Source organism: Lutjanus erythropterus, chromosome 6 (assembly GCF_056507025.1).
Source record: "Lutjanus erythropterus isolate fLutEry1 chromosome 6, fLutEry1.hap2, whole genome shotgun sequence".
Lineage (NCBI taxonomy): Eukaryota > Metazoa > Chordata > Actinopteri > Lutjaniformes > Lutjanidae > Lutjanus > Lutjanus erythropterus.
Genome location: NC_139322.1, coordinates 23,324,842 through 23,347,061, shown reverse-complemented (window position 1 = coordinate 23,347,061; position 22,220 = coordinate 23,324,842). Strand labels below are relative to the sequence as shown.

Here is a 22,220-nt window from a genome sequence, read left to right as displayed (position 1 = left end):
ACCTAAAAATATCAGTATCAATTTAACTGTGCACTATATTTAGAATATTCTCTGCTTTTACTAGGCGTCAGACAACCATTTCCAATGGAAAACTCCCATTATACAAGCCAAATATTGCTTTCTTCGAAAAAAAAGCACCTTTGGCAAGATCAGTAATTTTACGTTACAGAACACAAACGTTTCTGGTCTACTGCAGCCTCAGTTTTTTTGTGTTATTGTGTGACTTTGGGTTTGTTTGTATTCACAAAATAAAATAAACAAAATAAATGACTGAGGCAATGGTAGATCAGCAACTTCTGCGTTCTCTGAATTAAAATTACCGATTTTGCCAATGGAGTGTGGTGTCTTTGGAAAGAGCAATATTTGACTTAAATAATGAAACTTTTCCCAATAGAAAAGGCTGTCTGACTGCAAGTTAAAGCAGTGAAAAAAATCTAAATATAGCATACACTTAAACAGATATTGATATTTTTAGGTAGGTCTTTTTTAAGCGGCTAAAACACATTTTGCTACTGTCCGTGTCCACAGTAGTACATTGTTTAACTTCCCTGCTGGTGCTCCTCTCTGCCTCTTGAAGCATGTCAGGATGTCAACTGTCATCTACTGTAAGTAATAATATGACTATGGATAAATACCTCATACAAACCCACTTCAAAAAATCAGAACTATCACTCTAAGATGTACAAACTGATGTATAAATGCAAGATTCAAAAAAATAAGTGTACGTAATAAATTGATGCTTGCTGCATGGGGTCTGGGATACAGGAGTTTAAAATGAACCAACATGACAACCTCTGGCCATTGATAGGAGTCCATTCACGGGTATTGGCTGAGGTGTTGGACACTGCGGAGAGGTGGTTAGTTCAAGGAGAAAGTCAGAAGTCAGGGAAATTCTTAATCTATCCAGTTCTGCCAGTCAGCATAAATTACTCTATGATTCAGGATTTATGTGAAATTAAAATGCTTTAAGTGTCTCATCATTAAAATCATCCCCACATTTTTCCCACACTGGATTCTCTCACAGACATCTCAGCAACCTCACAATCTATTGTCGTGTCATCCTCTAAATACACAAAACAAGATTAAATTGTGGTAATATATGTATGAATAGATTGAAGAATTTTCCCTGTTCCGGTCTTTCAGTCTTGACTGACACAAGGAGCAGAGAAGTACACAGAGAGAGAGGACAAAGGCACATATCAAACATCTTACAGGTCAGAGACACAGGCAAAGACAGCTTTACAGAGACACATCTTTGACACTTCCCATTGCTCTGAGCATGGCTTGAATATGGTTGTAATCAATAAGCTTGGTTATTTATTCTAATTTGTGTTTAAATTTTCTTCAATCCTATCTCAAACCATAAGCTTTGACAGATATCTGCACCTCACAAGGGAAACGGCAGCACACCAGAAAATGTGTTTTAATTCACAAGCAGATAACTTTTGCACATATTCAAGCATCTCAGAGTGATAAATCAAGTAAAAAACAGGGATTGTTGCTTGATGGGGATGTAAAAGGTGACTCGGGCATGTGTGCACTTGAAATGGACAGACTGCAACACAGTCTTGTAAAACACTGTCCTTTTGGCGTGGGTAATTGAAATCAAGAGGGCTCTTCACTGTAAACAACATGCCCACTCACCTAATGCATGCCATGAAGCAGATATTCAATTAATAACCTGACCTTTCAAACCTAACCACACCCAAGAGACAACAGTAGGGGCAACACTTAAACAGAATCATAAATACATCATATCCTGTGTCTATACACTATATAAAGTGTATATGATGTCGTTTAAAAACAATCTAATGAAGAAAAATGCTAATTATTATGTTAAAGTTGCGATTAAAAGAGCAGCATTATAAGCATTAACTCTGTTGTTTTATAGAATCCATACACCTTTGTAGCAGTGTGTTGCTGTTGGACCAGGGTGTGGTTGAGGACTAAGTAACTGCTCTTCTCGTTGACTACACAGAGGAAATAAAAGCTGCGCTTACATCCACAATGAAGAAGTCCAGCCAACACCAGGCGTTGGTGAAGTACTTGACAAAACCATATGCAACCCATTTCAGCAACATCTCCAGGATGAAGATGTAGGTGAAAACCCTGTCGGCGTACTCCAGAATGATCCGGATGGTCTTCCTCTGCTCGATGTACACATCCTCAAAGGCCTGTGGAGAAACAGGAAACATACATCATCAACAGCTAAGACACCGAGGGAAATATTACACCTTGTGATTTATGATTCCACTAATGGAATTGTATACAGCACTACAGCCCTCTCATTGCTGATCACTAAAATTAACTGACTAGCTTTAGAAAAAAAAATCAGTTCTGCATGAAATCTTTCAACTAACTCCACAGTGAATGCAGATTTGCAGCTGTCTTTGCTCTTATTTTAGTAGCATTTGACATGCTTGAGAACAAGACCCCACTCCATCCCCAGAAATAGATCCCTTGTTTGATAAATGGTACAGTCCATTAATCCAAGGTACCCCTGGCCCCTCCCCCAACCCAGCAGCTCTGAGCAGCCACACCGGTCGGTTTGTTTTATCTCCTCACTGCCATCTTTATTCAATCCAATTTGGATTTTCTCCAGCCAGTAAAATATGGAAGCCTATTTCCACCAATGTGAGGAAAAGATCCTCTAAGTCATTATAATTAGAATCTTTCTCAAAATAATGACTTATTTGTCTCATAATAATGATGAACCTTCTCAAAATAATCACATACCTCAAAATAATATTTTAATATTTCAAAATAATGACAAACTTTCTCAAAATAATGACAAACATTCTCAAAATAATGACTTACTTATCTGAAAATGCTGGCTACGGAAACTGTAAAATCACTCCCCAAGCTAGTATCTCAAAATAAGGAGAAACCTTCTCCACATAATGACCTAGATACTAAGTCATTATTAAATCAACTTACAGGATGTTTTTTTTTAAAAAAACAAAACAAAATAGGCTTCTACAGTAAAATGTGTGTCATTTAGAGATTAATATAAATTGTGGTCCCAAGCTTTTTTTTGTAGCTTTATATTTCAAAGGTGTCATGTAGCTGTACAGTCTGTTTCTGTGTTGGCAGAGGACATGACAGGCCTCCTTACCAGAGCGCCGCTGCTGAGGAGGATCATGAAGATGATGAGGGTCTCAAACCAGTTGTGTTCCACGATCAGGTAGCAGGTTTTTCTCAGGAACCACCAGCTCTTCCCCCAGCCCATAGTGATGTCTACGTCACAGCACTTATACTTGGCCACACAAGCTGAGGAAACACAGGAGGAGAGATTACTTTTTTTTATTGTTGAATAAGATGATACACTGACAGCAGGTTACAGCCCAGTGTTTTGAGTCTTTTAAAGGTTTTTGCTTTGCTTGATGTCTTTTTTATATTTTTGCATGCAGTCTGAAGTCTGAATGTCGTTTTGCATGTGAAATGAATAGCTGGGTTAAGGCAACATAGTTTTTTGCATTTTTATGTCTACAACTTATTGTTTAATTTATCCAATCTTTTTGTGAGCAGCAAAGAGGAAACCACAACACAATTTCGTTTAACAACCCTGTGTTGTAAACTAAAAAATAAATCTACCTCTACTTTATATATGAATAATTAAGTGTAAAGTTGTGTGTAGTTATGTATCAGTGTATCAGTGTCAGTATCACAGATAAACAGACAGACTAACTGACAGACTGATAAATTGTCTTCATGGCTGAGTGATCCTTCATAATGAAACTGTCCTTCACCCCGCAGCCCTATCATCTCCACTCTCAGCTCAGGGGAGTATCAGTGCTGTGGAGTGGAGGTAATGGGTGCAATGGGAGCAGGGGTCTCACCATCTGTCCAACATGGCTCTGGTTCCATGTATTCCTCCACCGTCTCCACCACCACCACCTCCTCCACATCTGGCTTGATGTCGATGGTGCTGCCCTCAGATGAACTGGTGTCGTCCAGCTGCAGAGATGCAAACGTATGAGCACGCACACACACACACAGACACACACAACACAAAGTTTCAGTGACTCAGAAACATTTCAGAATTCTATTTCATAGCTGAAGAGTCGAAGCCTTCTGGAACCTGTTAGGAAATGTAACATTTGATGTTATTTCCCGGTTGTGTTGGTTCAATCTTTAAAAAAGAAAAACACTGAGAACTATTTGATCACAAAGGCTTTTTTCTGTACAAAGCTGGACACAATAACAGTCCTGAACAACACATATCATCCACATGAATAGTGAAACTGAATATCAGATGGCAGTTCATCTGCTCTGAAAGTTTCCTAAATGCATTTCGTCAGAAGACATACATCAGTAGATATCCATTTCATCCACACTGCCTGCCTGCACCAGCCACTCTGGATGACTCTATTGAGTAATGGACTTATATTATTATCTGAACAGAGCAGAGAAGCCTGCCACACCCATGGTTTCACTATCCTGAGAGAGGAAATTGCACATAGAGCAGCTGAGGATTATAACCCAAAAAACAACAATACATGGAGCTATATTACAATATTCACATATGTATCTTGGTAAAGTAAAATAAATTATTTTGCTCATAAAGTAAATTTTAACCTCCTTTTGGTGAATTATATTTGACTATATAACCAAAGATTTCAATAGAACTATAGCTTCAGACCCTCTCCTACAATCTTTAGCTCAGTAATGATAAACCTGTCTATTGACAAGACCTTAGGGTAATGTACATTGCTGGCTAAACACATTATTTAACACTTTTGAAAGTCAGAGGTTAGTCCTCCAAGTCCAAGAATCAAATCAAAATCAAAAAATCATTCAGAAAAAGTGTATAATATATAAACACTCCTCAGACTGACCTCTTTGCTGTTCTCATTGTCCGACTCGCTGCTGAAGTCCTCCGTGTTAAGGTTCTCAAAGTCCGACTCTCCCACAGCTATTGGCACGCAGACCGTCAGGTTTGGGTTGTGGATGAACGACATGTGGTCCTCATCGATCATGTACTTGCCCACGCTGCTGCCAATCCCGCTGGTGGTGCCGTTACCGTTCTTGGCATAGTCCAGGTCACGGTTGATGTCCACCCCAGTGTGGTTGGCAATGCAGTTCAGCTTCTTGTCGTACATGTCATCCAAAGGCTTCTGCTCGTCTTCCATTGGCGGTTTCTTCAGCAGGCTCGCCATCAACTTCCTTACCTGCAATTTTGTCCACGCAATGCCTTTCTTGATGCGCATGACAGAAATCTGCAGGTTGTTGGGCTCGCCGTCATCATCTGTCGCAGCCAAGTTGTCAGCACTGAATGAGCTCAGCAGCAAGGCAAGGAACAGGTTCAACACCTTTTGGACACACACAAAGAAATCACTAAGTGTATGCCGAGTGCTAATTATTCAATCTCTGATCACAGTATAATCCTTTAAAAATGGCTTTGGCTGCACTGCATCAACAAGGATCAATTTTAAACCTGATTGAATAAATCATGATTTAATTTTGAACTGTATTTTAAATTGTGACCCAGATGAGAAGGTTTAACTTTTGAAACGGCAGCCTTTTTGTGATGAACTGAGCAAAATAATCAAGTTCCTCAAAAAAAGTTAAGGGATAAACTCAACCCAACTGAGTTTTAGGATGTCTTTATTCTTTCTTTCGCTGATCTATTGAAACAGCCTAGCTGCTGCCAGACAGTCTCACTTTTCCCTTGTGTGCTCTTACTTGTTTTTAAATCTTCTATTATTTGGCAACACTGCTCCATCAATTCATTTTTTTTCTCAAGAAAACAGCTTCTCTGCTGAGCCATCATGACTAAGCTAGCTAACGTCTTAGCTAGCAAGTAAACAATGTAGTTTTTGTTGACTTTTTTACTAGCTTGCAAAAGATGTGACCTTTTGATGACTTTTGTGCTGGTGAGCAAACAAGGTGACATTTTGTTAACTTTTTTGTTAGCCAGCAAACAAACATTTTAACTTTTTTGCTTTCTATTATTTTGTTTAAGAATACAACCAAAAGGTTTTCATTCTTTCCCCCTTTCTATATTTAATATGTCCCGCCAGAACTTCAATTTGAATTTAAACTTATTTTTCATTTACTTATTTTTATTTGGATAAGCAAGCCTTTCCATACTGATTTCTCTGATCTCTATTTAATTTTTGTTCACATCAATTAACTTGAATTTACAAGATGGAAACATTGTTTAATTATGCAAAAAAGCTCTACTTAATTATAAATCTGTATTTACTAATTTTAAACCTAGTTTTGTTAGATTCTTATTAGAACTGTTCTTAGATGGAATCAATTTCTGTTGGTGCAGCCCAGTCTTAGAGAGCCAACAAGTCTGCTGTTGTGTCTCAGAAAAACCCTGCACACCCTCTCAGTCTGGACACTCACCACCAGGTTACCAATGACCATGACCATCATGAAGACGATGAGGCACATCGCTTGGCCCGCCACCTCCATGCAGTCCCACATGGTCTCGATCCACTCGCCGCACAGCACCCGGAAGACGATCAGGAAGGAGTGGAAGAAGTCGTTCATGTGCCAGCGGGGCAGCTCACAGTCAGCAGCGATCTTACACACACAGTCCTTGTAGCTCTTTCCGAACAGCTGCATGCCCACCACAGCAAAGATGAAGACGATGATGGCCAGCACAAGAGTCAGGTTCCCCAAGGCTCCCACCGAGTTACCGATGATCTTGATCAGCATGTTGAGGGTCGGCCATGACTTGGCCAGCTTAAACACTCGCAGCTGAAGAGGGGTGGGTGGAAAGAGTGGGAGGGATATGATTCAGTCATAACATTTCAGCTTTAATAACCTGCTGCCTTACTTCAGTGAAATAAAAACAGTACAAACATACAGGTTTGTTGTCTGGAAGCACACACACAGTGAATTAAGTAAACTGAGCTACAGAATGTGCACATTTTAAATGCTAAGATGCTAATTCCACACGCTATCTCTATTTCTCTGTTTGTTTTTAGGTAAAATGAGCATTTACCAATCGGAATGATCGCAGGACAGACAATCCCTCAACGTCAGCCAGAGCCAGCTCCACTAAACTCAGCGTCACAATGAAACCGTCGAAACAGTTCCAGGCTTCCTGGAAGTAGTAGTACGGGTCCATCGCCACCAGCTTGAACAGCATCTCCCCGGCAAAGATCCCCGTGAACACCTAGCAGGTAGGAAAGGGAACGAATTTTAACACATGGATCTGACTCAACACCGTGTTTCACAGGAAAGCATGATGAGGGGAGGAATTTGTTGGGATGTAATGATATCAGAAATTCATGATATCATGATACCAACTATGATAAAAAATCCATAATATTTATCATGATATTAAAAAACAAAGGAGAAAAAAGAAATCTGATGTTTACAGCATATAAAATTCCTTTTTAATTTGAACTTAAATCCTTTAATTAAACAAAATAAAGTAGCCAGCCATGACCAAGCATGCGCAAAAAAATTGCCTTGAATTGTCTTTGGCAATGCTTGTTTTCATTATGTACGTACAATTGCAAGACAAATAAAAATCAGTAGTCAGTAGCAGGCTTTTCATGAGATAAAATAAAAATAATTAAATAAAGTAATTAACTATATAATATCCTGGTACATATTGTCACAGTGCGGTACAGTGTTTTTTAATTGCTATATTGTGATACTCAATATATTGTTACATCCCTATAAATTTGTGATCTTTGTGCATGACTTGAACACTGAAGAAAATACATAACATTATAATAACACTATGGTAACTGCATATTAATGAGCAGTAGGATAAATCCAATTATTTAAAGAGGCAGCACAACCAGTTAATGTCTGTGTGCCTGTGTGTGTGTGTGTGTGTGTGTGTGTGTGTGTGTGTGTGTGTGTGTGTGTTTGTGTGTCTGCCGGCTGTTCTGTAGTCAGCAAGGATGAAATGGCACTTCTGTGGCCTTGTAACAGCTCTAACAAATTACTGAGGGATATCCTCAATCATCGAGCCCACATAATAAATAAATGCACAATGTAAGTAAGGTTTATGTGTGAGTGTGTTTGTGCGTGTAAGACAATGACTCATGTCCAATCAAGGTGACCTAGAAATTTCCACCTGTACCACCCACTGGCCTTTTCTGGTAAATTATTCTGGAGCAGAAGTGGTAAATAACATGTCCCTGTTCCATTAATACCTGGCCACATCTATGTGGATAAACTGGGGTTGTCACGATATCTACATGATTACTATGGCAATATTATCAACAATATTATCGCAATATCTATATAAAGTTTGAAAATAAGAAGACTATTCGTCAAACTCATCTTCAACTTCAACTCTTCAACCTCAGGTTTTTGTCTCTTTTTTGGTAAATGAACTACACTCAAAGTAGGAATGCTGGGAGGTGGAGAGAGTCTGTAACCACAACTGTACAAAAGCATACAAAAAGTGCAATTACACTGTGGGAGGCGTTGCAGTATGTTTAAAGCCACCACCAGTCACTTTCATATTTTGTTAATCTTAGAGTCCCCAGTGGACAAAAGCGGTAGTGTTTCCACTACCATAACCACAAAATATAACATCAAAAATAAAATGATCTAAATAAAAATCTTTGCCGTCCTCCTTTTAACTGGCTAATGTACTACTCACTGTAACTTTGCCTAGGAAGATGTAAATACAGGCATGTTTCATCTTATTTCATGAAGAATCCAACCCGGTGGCAGCCATTATGATTATCTATATAGTAATAGCCAGTCTTCTCAGTGATGGTCAGATTAACTTATGTCGGTTATACAGAGGCATCAGTATTAATTAATTATTCGTGACAGTTAATAACCATTTAAAAACTCCTTTGTAACTTTAAGTTACAAGTAACGGAATACAAGTAACAGCATTAAATATTTCAAATACAAAAAATGTGAAACTGTATTTGTTTACAGTTACAACTATACAGTTAAACTGGTGGTAATCTGAATATAGTTACTGGTCTAATAGATAGATTACTTGAAGGGATTACTTACATTTGTTTTTGTTTATTTGCTCTAAAATTCATATAAGCCCCCCCATTTCCCATAATCAGATTTTTTAAAACATAAGTGAAACAATTTGTGCACGCGCAGTACACCCATCACACACCACACAAGAGCACAGACACCGTCATGAATGTGCGTCTTATGTGGAAATATAAAGAACATCTAAAAAGAGCTCAGATCTAGTTCTACGAAGCACCTTGAATTAACCTTAAGTTCTATTTTGCGATGCTAGTGTGCTCTGTCATGCTAATGAGGGTCTAACATTACTGACTGAGGTTGTCGTATGCTGTACTGATTGTAAAGCTCCCTGAGGCAATCTGTGATATCTGATTTTAACTTAACTTGCTCACTAATCTGGTGAACTAGCTGGCTAATTAGCTAAGCCGAATTGCTCATATGTAATGGTAATATGAGCCATTTATTCAACACATGATTCACGTTACATTGTACCGTTAGTACTCTGTAAAGGGATCTCTCCAGGGTGTTCATTCCAAAAAGTAAATGTTAACTACATTCAGAGTGATGCAGACAAATTGGCTCAGAAAGAGGATTTTGAAGTATTCCACAGAGCAATGTCAATGATATCAGCTGCAGTAATGTTACCTCCAGCCAAACTTATATTACCACTGCATTTGCCAAACTCATGGCTTATTCTTAGAGGTTACATTGTCACGTAACCCCACTGTTATGTGGGGAGTTTGAGGGCCGGTGCAGAATCAAAATGGGCTGCCGCCGACGCATTTCTCTCCAGCTAGCTCTCTTAGGGCTAAACTGGCTTATCCTGGCTCTTATTCTGGGGCGATGGCGGGTGAAGTCCACTGCACTTAATCTAATCCATGTTCTTCCTTTCCCCACATTAATGAGTATATTTCTGTTGTCTATCGTATACATATCCGTTTTGTATTTCACCGTCCAAACAATGTGTGCTGAGATGTAGGTCAGCTTTAGCCTCAGTCTTTTAGTGTAATGTTATATCATGTACACAGTAACTTTACATATTTAATACACTTTCACAGGGTTATTATTTTTAAATTTAGTTAGTGACCTTGCTTAGTGAAGGGTCAATGTGCCTCATATTATGTTGTCTGAATAAAAAAAAACTATAACTATATAAATATGAGAAAAGGAAAAGGAAAATGCACAAAAAATGAAACCCCAATTCCAAAGTATTCCAAAGTATTTAGTGTATTAGATACAAATAACATGAGTAATCTAATGGAGTAAGTTACAAATTACATTTCAGGACATGTGTTCAATTATCTGTTGTGGAATATGTTTTAAAAGTAACCCTCCCAATACTGTTGCGGTGCTGGATTGTTTACTAGACATTACCATATGTGTATTAACGACATGATATCAATATTTAATTTTTTAAATATCACAGTTCATATCATCAATACCAGTTTATCACAGCACCTCTAACACAAACACACATACAGTTTCACCATTGCAACAACCAGACTTGTGCCTGTGTCATTTGTAAGTAATCTTGTTTGTGGGACACCGATACAGCATCTGTTTACAAATGTGATCCTGAAAAGTGAAACAACAATCATGGTGCAGGGTTTTTAAAATGCCAGTAGTGAACATGGCCAGGTTGAGCGATCCAAGCCATGATTCAGACACCATTTTAGAGCGGCTCATCGATCAGGCTACATGAAATATTAATGCAGGCCTCCCACCAGTCAGCCAACCAGCAGAGAGCGGCAGGCTGGTCCCTCTGAAGCAAACAGCAGCTCCACTTAACCAGAGGAGAGAAAGAGAAGACAGGGAACATGTGTGTGTGAAGAAATGAGAAATGCACGGATACAAGAAAGCAGCAGGGGAGGGGAGGGAGGGGTAGTTAAGAAAGGTTTTTTTCCCCTTTCAACTCTGAATTGGCAATGAAAGGGCTGCCAATTACAGTCCCAAAAATAACATCTCTCTATGAGCTGCAAAGAAGAAGAAGAAGAGGAGATTTTTTAACCAGTGACTCAGACAAAAATAAAAGAACAAAGAGATCGCCACTCACCAGATTGCCAACAGACAGCATGTCTTCAAAGTCGGGGGTCATGGGGTAGTGCTCCATGGCCATGAAGAGGGTGTTGAGGACGATACAGATGGTAATGGCTAAATCCACGAAGGGGTCCATGACAATCAGGTTCACAATCTCCTTGATTTTAATCCATGTGGGGGAGCACTCCCAGATCAGGAATGTGTTAGCAAACTTATACCAGCATGGCGGACACTTGCGCTGAGACTCCTCCAGTTCTGAAGACATAGTGTGGATCAGACGTCAAAACCAAACATACTCACGTGCTTGAGGATACCGCATGCAAAGGTATCAAAATGATAGAAAAAATTGTATGCATTGTATGTATCTGGTACTGTTGGATATGCAAAGCAGATAAGCAGGAAATTCATGTCAAACTAACCAACCAATGAGAGCAGCCCTAGTTAAAAGAATAATGAGAGAGCAGGTTAAATAGCTGGGTTAAAGTGGCAGTACCCTCCACTAGTGTGTTGGTAATGACGCTCATGACACTGTTGGCCCGCTCTTTCCGCCCAAAGGAGGTATTGAGCTGGTCCACAGACACCATCAGGGAGCCCGACAGCTTCTTCTTCACCTCAACCTCAGTAGTCGGCTGTCAGGAGGAAGAGGAAGAATCAAGCACCCATGGAGAGGACATGAACACCATCCCACATCACCACCGGTGGCCGGCGGAGGGAAGTGCACAACAGCATTGGCAGGAAAAAGTAGTTGAGGGTCAGATTTTTTTTGGGGCAGTGGGGGGGACAGGGTATAATTTTTTTTCATTCTTTCTTTTCTATCTCAATGCTGGTTTCAAGGAAGATGTGTGTATGCTGTAAATGCATGCAGGTCTCAGCCAAAGTGGGAGCAAGTGGTCTAGGGCTACTTGACCTAATTGTGTTTGAATGTAATTAGCTCATCCCGATTAAATAATAAATGGATTGTGAGATATTGTGCTTCTGCATGAATGCATTTTCAGTCCTGTCATGCAATAATGGAGGCTTTGCTGCCATTGCAATATAATCCTTAGGTTATTTTTTTTACAAAATGTCTCCCAAATCTGGCCATTTTTAATATGTTTTTACTTGCAAATTTGTGCTATTGTATCTTCCTATTTTGAAACCATACAACTTATATTGCAACCATCAAGTCAAGAGCATTATAAAAAAGAGATCATATGGAGGCAGGTAGATCAGATCCATCCAGTTGTCATGCACGAGCATGCTCCAAGTCAAAGAGAAGGAGAGGAAATTACAGACACCATAGCCATTGTTCTACTCGTCTACATGTATGTCATGCTTGTTTTAATTTAGGGTTTAAATCTACCATGCTAACTAGAATCAGACACGACTAATCCACTAATTGACCAGGGAGAGTTTGGAAAACAGAGAAAGGTAAAGACAGACAAGGACAGCAGCCCTCCTTTTAGTCTCAGATTATATTATGAAGGCCTGATAGGATGGTGTGTGTGTTACTTGTGCATCTGCTCTGGAATATTAACAGTGTATTAGGGACGCAGATAAAAAATGTCTGTGGCTCTATAGTGCTGGTCCCCTCTGTTTCCTCCGCCTCCTACTGTAGATCTACCCACACAGGCTTAGCAGAGGACCTGGATGCCTGGAGGAGGAACACATCAACACACTGGAGCAGGTTAACTCATCATTATATGTTAACAAAAATGGTGTTTTATTACTAGTGTGTGTGAAACAGGAACTTGATGACATCCCACACATGAACCATCATTAATAAATGCTGAATTAATAGTTAATCACATTTTTGTTTTTCAATTTTAATAGTTACACTGTAAATGTAACTGTATTTCACTGTTAACAAACAATGAAATTATAATTCTGTTTATGAATTATGAGGAATAATTCATGTTATTTCATTATTAGTTTGTGTAATCTAAAATAATTAGTTCATAAATTATGTTTTTTATCATACCTGATTAAGAGACCAACACAATGACATTCTGATTGACTTAGTAAACTAATAGTTTGTTGCAAACATTATAATATTTTAACTAGTATATTGACTATTTATTAATGATTCAAATAGTTTGTAAACCTTTCAGAATCATTACATAGAGAGATGGGTGGAATATTTATGTGGTGAATATCGTTAATAATAAGTTTGTAAGCTGTCTATAAATATTATTTGAATGGCTCTTATGAAGTTGCAACTGGTGATTATAATGCTACCATTACATTACGTTACATTATGCTATATTATGTCATTTTCGTGAACTTACATAAGCACCGTACTTACTTTAACCAAAAGCATGATCTTTTCCTAAACCTAAAAAATATTTTTGTGCCTTTTCTGTTATGTTATGATGTTTTTGGTGGGCGGAGCTTAGGTGGAGCTAAAACAATTCCCCAAACAAATTAGCTAACACTAGCTAGCAGGTTTTGTTGGCTTTTTTCTTAACAATGTCTGAAGAAAATACGATGCACACTCATGGTCACTCACTCTCTAGGACTGTGAGTAAATAGAGTAAAACTGTAAAACTGATCGTTTTTTCGGGTGATTTTTGTCTTTTCACTTTGCTAATTTGATTATTTCTATTTAATTTAATTTACTTGTCTGCACAAGTGACAGGCACTGCTCCAATGTGACAAGCTTGGCGGCACAGTACACACCCACTGAGCCCAGAGGATGAGTGAGAGGAAAACAGTCTTTAGAGCCAGAGTTTATTTTCACATCTAACACAGTGAATTACGGTGAAACAACTGACCAAGACGGTTTTGGTGAGTCTTATTTTGTCGGGTTTAAATGAAGTGTGTTTCACAGAGTTAACAAGGCAATTAAAGCTCATCTTAGTTCAGTAAAAGAAACAAACTTGAGTTCAGAAGGTGATCGGTCGCATTTTTTTGTTTAAATAAGAATAATCTTGCCATTTTGTGAACATTTTTTTTTATTATGTTGCAGCTCGCACACATCTCCCTGTTTCATCTTTGCATGTGTTTACACTTTTCTTTAGTGTACTTCTGAGGTAATTTGTGTTTGCCTCCAGTTTTTCCTTTGCTTTGCCTCGAGCTAACACTGTGACGCAATCATGACGTCTGCACTAAAAGGGTCCACAAACATCGTCTGGATGATTATCGTGAAGTTGTAACTGATGTGTATACCACTTTGTAAATGTTAATTAACTATTAATTTACCATTTATGAATGATGGCTATTATAAAGTGTTACCAAGTTAAGCATGAATCAGGCTTTGATATATGTGCCAAAATCTTGTGGGCTGAAGAACAACAGAGTCATGTCTGTTTGATTAGTGCCTGTGAGTATGGTGCATGTATGAATAAATAATTTGATATGAACATTCAAAACATTGACATTCATCGTTAAAATCAAACAACAGAATTGCCTGGAAGTCACTGATAGACCCAGTTCCACTAACCTATCAAATTCAGGGTTGGCTATAGTATATTCACTATGAAATTTAATTATTTCTCCATCCTTTGCCTATTGTCGGAGGGCAGCATACACTGCAGGGGCTGGGGGAGGGGAGGCGCGAGCGTTTAGCCAAGAGATACATACGGACTTGCAAAGATGACAGAGTAGAGGAAAGAGAGCAAGAAAGAAAAGGAACGGACGAGAGGGGGGCCATGCCTAGATAGGTCTACTCATTGACTTCCTTACACTGTCGTCAGTAGCTGCCTTATCTATTTTCACCTCAGGCAGAAGGCGTCCACCGGGCCCAGGGCCGATGAGCGACACCACGCCGTTGCAATCCACCGTGCTGTTCCTCTTCCCGTGGAAGCCGCTGTAGCTGCTGCGCCGGTACGGGCTGAACAGGGAGCCCCGACGCTCCTCACACTCCTCCACCGTGCTGTGCTCGTCGTCGGCAAACTCGTTCTCGGAACCCACGTCCTTGCTGCGGCCCTTGAAGCTGAAGATGCTGCTCTTGCTGTTGTGGCGGGACAGGAAAGGCGAGCCGGGTATACTGAGGAGGGACTGGTGGAGAGGAGACATTTGTGTCAGTGATGTAGTCCAGGGTGTTTCTGAATTACAATTGATTGCACCATCATTTTTTTTTGCTGTTTGTCATCAGTTCCAGAGGTCATGATGAAAGGCAACATCTGTGAGGTGGTGTGGGAAATTTAATGCACCCGGCACACTTTTCCCTGAGGTGGCATATTCTGCTGGAGCAATCATATGCCTTAATAAACAAGAGGGAAATACATAATTAGGTCAGTGATGTCCTACAGTGTCAAGGTCACACACAGGGCAGGATACAGGCGACTGAAACAACATGGAGACACACATGAGTCATGACAACATCAATCTTCTGCAAGTATTGATCCAAATATTATTACAGCCGCACACACAGAGGATGCCAGCTCAACTGGAATCACATTCTTTGACAACACCTAACAGTCAGCGCAGATAGTGACTGTAAAGATTAAAAAAAACACTGCGTATGAGGTCTAAACAAAGCCGCAGGATTGCTCCCTTTGAAACATTCATGTAATCGCTGTGAATAATTCAGGACCTGGACGTGTGTTTCAGTATCTCTGGCCACTATACGCTCCACTGTATGTGAGCTCGTGCCACACCACACTGTACAGTAGCAGCACTCTCAATCTGAGGTATTCCTCACCTGAATGCCAAAAAATAGGACAAAACACCATTCCTGCAGCCACATTATTCACTTACATCTATATCTATATTCTATTCATAGAGATAAAAGGCATTTCTATTCTAGTTCTGTGACTGTTATGGTTTGTTTGGTCTCTTTCTTTGTTTGGCACTAATAAGTATCACCAAGACTAAGAAAGCTTTAAAGGGTCAGTCCACCCACATTACTAGTAAACTATATTTTTCCACGTATCTCTAGTGGTTCCAAGACATGCAGGCAGTTTCATAGTAACATTTTATATTAAAGTACACATATTCACTACTAACTAGTTGCTTATTATCATGCATATCGGCTCTTTATTAGTCACTGTAAAACACTTACTAATGGATTATTCTGCATGACCATATTCTACAACTAGAAGAACAAAGAGTTTAATTACAAGTTTTCCCTTGATAACTCCTAATTACTGCTTATTAACAGTAAATAAGCAACTTCTTGTGCCTAAATCAGGGTTCCTACACCTTTTCCAAAGTCAAATTCAAGCAACTCTCAATCATTTTGAAGATGTATTTTCAAGCTTTCCCAGCACCTTACAGCTGATGTAAATTACATATGAATATACAAAATGTTCACTTGTTTCACATCTTCATCCCATTTAATCAGATGTTACTATGCTATAAAACAGCCAAAATCATGATTTGTAATTGAATTCTACAGAAGGGTAACAAATTTTAAAAACGAAATGATTTTTCAAACTGTGTCGCCAATATAAAATAATCACTTAATACTCACTTAAACTGGACAAATAATATCAATAAAATCCTTTTTTTAAACTTTTCATTTTCAAGCAAACACTCATTGAAATGACAACTTCTCAGTATGTTAGATTCCTATTCACTGTTACATCAAAAAACCCTGCATGATCACACTGAGCGTTGCCACACACAAGGGGCATGCTGGGCATGGAGTTGTTTTCATTTTGTGTGAAAGGCAAGAGCAATTAAGCTCACTCCAACTTATTTTATTTCTTTTTCCAAAAAGCAAATTATTCAGTCAGAGAGCGATTTTTTTCCAAGCACTATTCAGACCTTGAAAATATAATGAATTAAATGTTTTCAAGGATTTCCAGCACCCATAACAACCGTGATGAATTATGATCTTAATGTGCCTTGCTCAGAATGTGCTTTGTAAGGTGGTTGTACCACAAGAACAGTCATTCTCCCGTAATAATACTTAATAAATGTGATCTGTCCTTATGTAACAAAACACAACTGTACAAGTGTTAATAGTGTCTAAATAAGTCTGAATTAAATCTTTCTAAGTCTGAATATGTCCCCCATTCTAAAGGGGGGTATTCTTAGTAACTCACACAGGTTTTCTATTCTAAAGTTGTCTCTACTTCAAACTTAGTAAATCAGTTATAACACACAGTTTAGAGTTATTTGGACACTATTAACACTTGTAGTTAGATGTTTTGTTACATATTAACAGACCATATTTACCACCTTATAAGGACTACACTGAGTAAAGAAACAACTTCCTAACTTACTAGTAATAAGCAGTAATTAGTGGGTTATTAACCTATTAACCTTAATGGGTTTGTGACATTTTAAATTACTCAAAATTGCCGAAAAAAAAAGAAAAAGAAAGCGAGGCAATGTTGAGAAATGGCTATTCAAGCCCAGAAAATATACATGTTATCCTCACCTGGTTCATAATGGAAGACTTTCGACCCAGGCGGTTATCAGGGAAACGGAAGCGGCTCCTCTTGCTACCATCGTCCGACTCTGACTTCACAAACTTCTCGCTGTCGCCCTTCTCCTTTTCCTGCTCTTTCTGCCGCCACTTCTTCTTACGATTGCGCCGCTCTTTGGCACTCTTGGAGCTGAGCTTTGACATCTCAGAGGAACTGCACGACAGTCGCCCTCCTCCGTCGTCCTCCACTGCGTCCTCTGACACTGTACCCGCAGAGGTTGCCATGGCAGCAGCCTGCAAGACACACACGCACATGAAGTCAGAATAATGATATAACATGACTCAGGGGTAGTTTAAAGCTCCATCCTGCAGAGCGGGCTGACCTGGGCGTCTTCCTGTTGCTTCTTGAGCTGCTCCAGCATGGCCTTGAACTCCTCCTCCTTCTGCTGGGCCTCCTCCATGGTGGCCTGGTTCTGCTCCTCATAGGCCATGGCCACCACAGCCAAGATCAGATTCACCAAGTAGAACGAGCCCACAAAGATCACTAACACAAAGAAGATCATGTAGGTCTTCCCTGCAGCCCTCAGGGTCTGTTGGGAGACAGCAGAGGTGGGGGGCAAAGGGGAGTGAGGGAACAGAGACAACGCATGACATCTGATACATAACGTCGAACCCCCAAGTCAAGCTCAGCATTGACCTCACTGCTCATCTCTCACAATGACTCATCAGAAATAAACAGAGTCAGCTGCTACTCGTGGAGGGGGCAGATTTGCTTGATTGGGCATTTCTGGGTGCAAACACAGACTCAGTGTAAATGTTTGTGACTTCCTCTGGACAGGAGATTCAAACACTCAACCCAAAAGCCATGTTTCCACTCAAAAAAAAACTGGAACATTTAGTCCCAGGAACAGGGCTGCACAATTAATCAAAATATCTAGTGCAATATCTAATTACAGAAGCTGCAAATTTTTTGATAAAGGAAAAACGTGTCACAAAACAATATTATAATTAAATACTGTAACACTGCAAAGATGCTCTGGCCTACAAATCTTGTTCTCCAGATGTAAGAAAACATGTCACTCGGTACAGATCTGAACAAATGTCATACCATCATGTTTTTAACAGTTTTTCTGTATAAATGAACATGTTGATGCAAAAATTATCATTCCCAATAACCATGTATCATATTGCAATTGCAAAATCTGTTAAAAAAAAAAAAAAAAAAAAAAAAGCAATACGATTTGTTTTTGGTTCCTTCACTTCGTTAATGTCTGTGTTTCTACCACAGTCTAAAGACCCTCAAAACTTTGACAAACTGGTCTTTGATGTATTGAAAGGCAAATGAATTATGTTTTTATATGTCATAAGTCAGTCCATCTGTCATATGCTTTCTGTTCTAACTCCATAGCTGGGTTTCAGCCTGAATCACTCAGAACTTTTAGTCACAGGAACTGCTTTTGGGGTTAAAATTTGGGGGTTTAAATAATTTTCTTAGAACATAAATTAGACACTGGCCCCTGCAGTTCCCCCAAAGGTTCCTAGTCCTTGGGATTGGGGGGTTCCAGTGGTGGAAACACAGCTAAACATGTGTTTCTGGTATGAGTACTAATATGCTGAAATTGGCTCTACTTTCATCATATACAATGATGAACTGATACACAAAAATCTGTTATTGATCTGCACAGGAATAATCTGATACCCTGTGCTCGTTTACATTCTAAGCATGAGCCCAAGGTTGTGTTGTTCATCAGAGAGAGACATGATATATGCATTTTGACCTACTTTTCCATAAACACTATACCAGCCAGTGCACAGCCAAACAATTTCCACGGATTTCGGATGCTATCCCCGGTGGAGATGGGAAGTGAGGAGCCTGAGCTGCAGCAGCACAGCAACAAATTAGAACATTCTGGAAAAATCTAATTTCTTAATGTTAGTGCATGGTGGCCACGTCCATTTTAATACAGGTTTAGAACAAGGTTTTGATAAATCTACATGTGTATAGATGTGTTTTTTTTATATTGTTTTATTCACAGAGGTATTAAAGAGGTTTTTACTGTAACAGAGGAGCCCCAAATTTGAATTCAAATGTTTTCACTCATCAGCCTCCGTTGGTTCCCCCTTCTAAAGGCAAAATACTGTCTTTAGGGAGCAGAGCAAAAAAAGAGAGGGCTTCCTGGGAAGGAAGTGGAATTCCCTCACACATCAATTATGAATGTAGCTGATATGTAGTGCTGGGACCTGTACAGTACATAACACAACATTTCAAACAAGGGAAGCACAAACTGATTAGAAGACCAAATTATAGAGTTTTAGTCTTACACATCACTAAATCTCATGTGGGTAGGTTAAAAAAAACCCTCAGTGGCAATACTGGGGATTTCATTTCATTTCTGAACATTTGGCAAACAGCATTCAACATCAAACCTAAATATGGCTGTATAGTCCTTATCCTAAAGATACCATACACAACAGCAGTGAGCACCTATAGTTGGGAGTTGAATTTCAAAGGTAGGAACAAAAATAGAGCTGGAATACTCCCATCAGGTCTCATCTCCCTCACTGGCCACACTGTAATCCTGAGCTGTTAATATTTTATGCTTCCTTCCTTCCACTTGGCCTCCGTATGTGGAGGCAGGAGAGTCTGAGCGGGCTGACAGACAGGACAGACGTGGCCTGGCTAAAGTATGCAGATGAGCTGAGTCAAAGTGGGAATGAGGGAGAAACCAGAGGTAGAATGATCCACCATTTTCTGTCTGAGAGGTGGAGTTACAGCATGCACATAAACCGTGAGTGTGCATGACGACAGAACGGGGAGTCAGTGGAGGAGCTGAGCTCGTATCAGACTGTCAGTGTTTACTGCAGGGGAACTTAAGTCCCACAGGATATCTGCTGCTCTCTTTAATGTTCTTTTGAGTTTGGGGTTTAACATGCTGAGGGCATAAAATGATGACAGATTCAAATATTAGGGCTGTCCTGAATACCATTTGTGGGGCTTCGAAGATTCAGTAAGAATTACCTGCTAATATTCAAAACTTTGCTGGGGGTGGAGTGGAGACAGCACAAGTTATCACACTTTCCACAGGCTTATTTACTTATATACTTTGCTATAATTGAAATTATGAGTACAATGAGATATAAGGACAGGAGGGGAGACATTTGAGAATATGGAGCAAAATGCACCAGTTTTTCTGTGCAGGTTTTTACCAAATGTGGACTTCCATTCTGAACCCCCCGGTTTGGCATTAAGACAATTTGCCATCTTGTTTTTTTTTGTTTTGTTTTGTTTTGGGTTTTTTAGCCAGAAATGACCATATTTGGACAAGAGTGTGGATTTGGTGAATGATGTATTTTGAGTTGGGCAGTGCTGGATTTCGTCTGTTCAGCAGGAAATAATGGTGGCTTGCCTAGTCACAACTGTTCTCATATTACAGCTAAACAGTACACTAAAATATGTTTCTGAAAACATTTAAAGTGAGAAATAGGCAATGCAGTAAGAGAATATTGATCCGTATTAGATCAGCTTAGTTTTACAATTAGATCTGAGTTTCGTGAGCCCTGTGCATTGCAGTGGATGGACTCATGACATGTCATGGAATAACAATCACAAGGTAGCCCCGCCCAAAGGCATAACCTGCTTTATCATTTATGTGACTCTAATTAGGACCATAATTTGCTGTATTGAAGAAGATTGAAACTAGCAAATGAGACCATGAACTCCTTAGGAAATTGTTAACTGAGGGCATAAATCAAGTGAGAAGTAAAGTACATTTTCCCATAAGACTCCATACAGTTTTGAAACCAGTGGAGTCACTTCCTGCTGGCCATTAGAAAGAATGCAGCTTTAAGGCACTTTTACATTGGCTTCACTTTTCAAGCCCAGAAGCTCCATCCACTATTTAACATACAGTCTATGATTTTGAGATAAATTAAACACCGTAGGAGCTCCATTTCTTGCTCCTTATCAGTCTATTGCATCTCTTTCGGTGCAGACAAAGCAACATCTCCTTCCTCTCTTTAAAAAAACAAAACAAAACAAACCAACAACAAAACAAGAACGATGCTTTCAAAACTAATTTGGACAATGATCGCCATGGCAGCAGTAGAAGCTTTAAAGCTTCGAAACATTTGGGTCAGCTGTATAAAATATTATAATTTATCATTTCACTATTTAAAATTTCCAACACCTTGCTCTATGCAACAGTGCTGCAACGATGACTGAACAGCACGCTGATAATTTTCATTTTTGATTAATCAAATAATTTTTAGTCTCTAAAATGTTACAAAATAGTGAAATGATGTCTTCAAATAGCTTGAAAGGAAGATTTAAAAATAGCAGTTGTTGTTTGTTGTCAGATTGTGTAGACTGTATGATTTTGGTCTGTGTACAGTTGAATTTATTTGTATTTCTAACAAACAGCCTAAAGCCCAAAGCTGTTTTTATTTTTATATACCATTTTATTTATGTCACTTTATAATAATATAAAAGAGAGAAAAGCTGGAAATAGCAAACATTTAGTATTTTTGCAAAAAACAAATCAAACAAATCATTTACTTTGATTGCTTTTCTAATGAACGAACAATCAGTTAATTGACTAATCATTTCAGCTTGGGTTGCAATATCTCCTAAAGCCCAATATGGCGTCCTCAAATGTCTTTCCCACAACCCAAAGATATTCAGTTTACTGCCTTAGAGGACTAAAGAAACCAGAAAATATTCACACTTAAGAAGCTAGACTATTTTTACTTTTCTTGAAAAAAAAAAAAAACTCAAACTGATTAATTGATTATCAAGAGTTGTCAAGTCCTTTAATATCTGACAACTAATTGAGTAATCCTTGAAGCTCTAATTTCAGCACTATTATGCAGTCTGTTTATGGGCAGTGGATTTGTGACTTGCAAACTTCTTTGTGTTGTATATGCTTTCTATGAATGAAGCTGAACTTTTTGACACTTT

The 22,220-nt window shown here is 39.0% G+C and overlaps 1 protein-coding gene across 1 annotated transcript in view; it reads right to left on the bottom strand.

Annotated features, from left to right (window-relative positions):
* scn8aa (sodium channel, voltage gated, type VIII, alpha subunit a) overlaps positions 1-22,220 on the bottom strand; it is a 64,167-nt gene that overhangs the window by 18,571 nt on the left and 23,376 nt on the right. The window contains exons 10-20 of the mRNA XM_084721248.1: positions 17,647-17,853; positions 17,276-17,557; positions 14,629-14,943; positions 11,459-11,594; positions 10,982-11,220; positions 6,962-7,135; positions 6,358-6,714; positions 4,839-5,312; positions 3,840-3,957; positions 3,116-3,270; positions 2,001-2,174 (exon numbers count right to left, since the gene is read on the bottom strand). Of these exons, the coding sequence (XP_084577374.1) occupies positions 2,001-2,174; positions 3,116-3,270; positions 3,840-3,957; positions 4,839-5,312; positions 6,358-6,714; positions 6,962-7,135; positions 10,982-11,220; positions 11,459-11,594; positions 14,629-14,943; positions 17,276-17,557; positions 17,647-17,853 (2,631 nt within the window). The remainder of the gene's footprint in view (positions 1-2,000; positions 2,175-3,115; positions 3,271-3,839; positions 3,958-4,838; positions 5,313-6,357; positions 6,715-6,961; positions 7,136-10,981; positions 11,221-11,458; positions 11,595-14,628; positions 14,944-17,275; positions 17,558-17,646; positions 17,854-22,220) is intronic.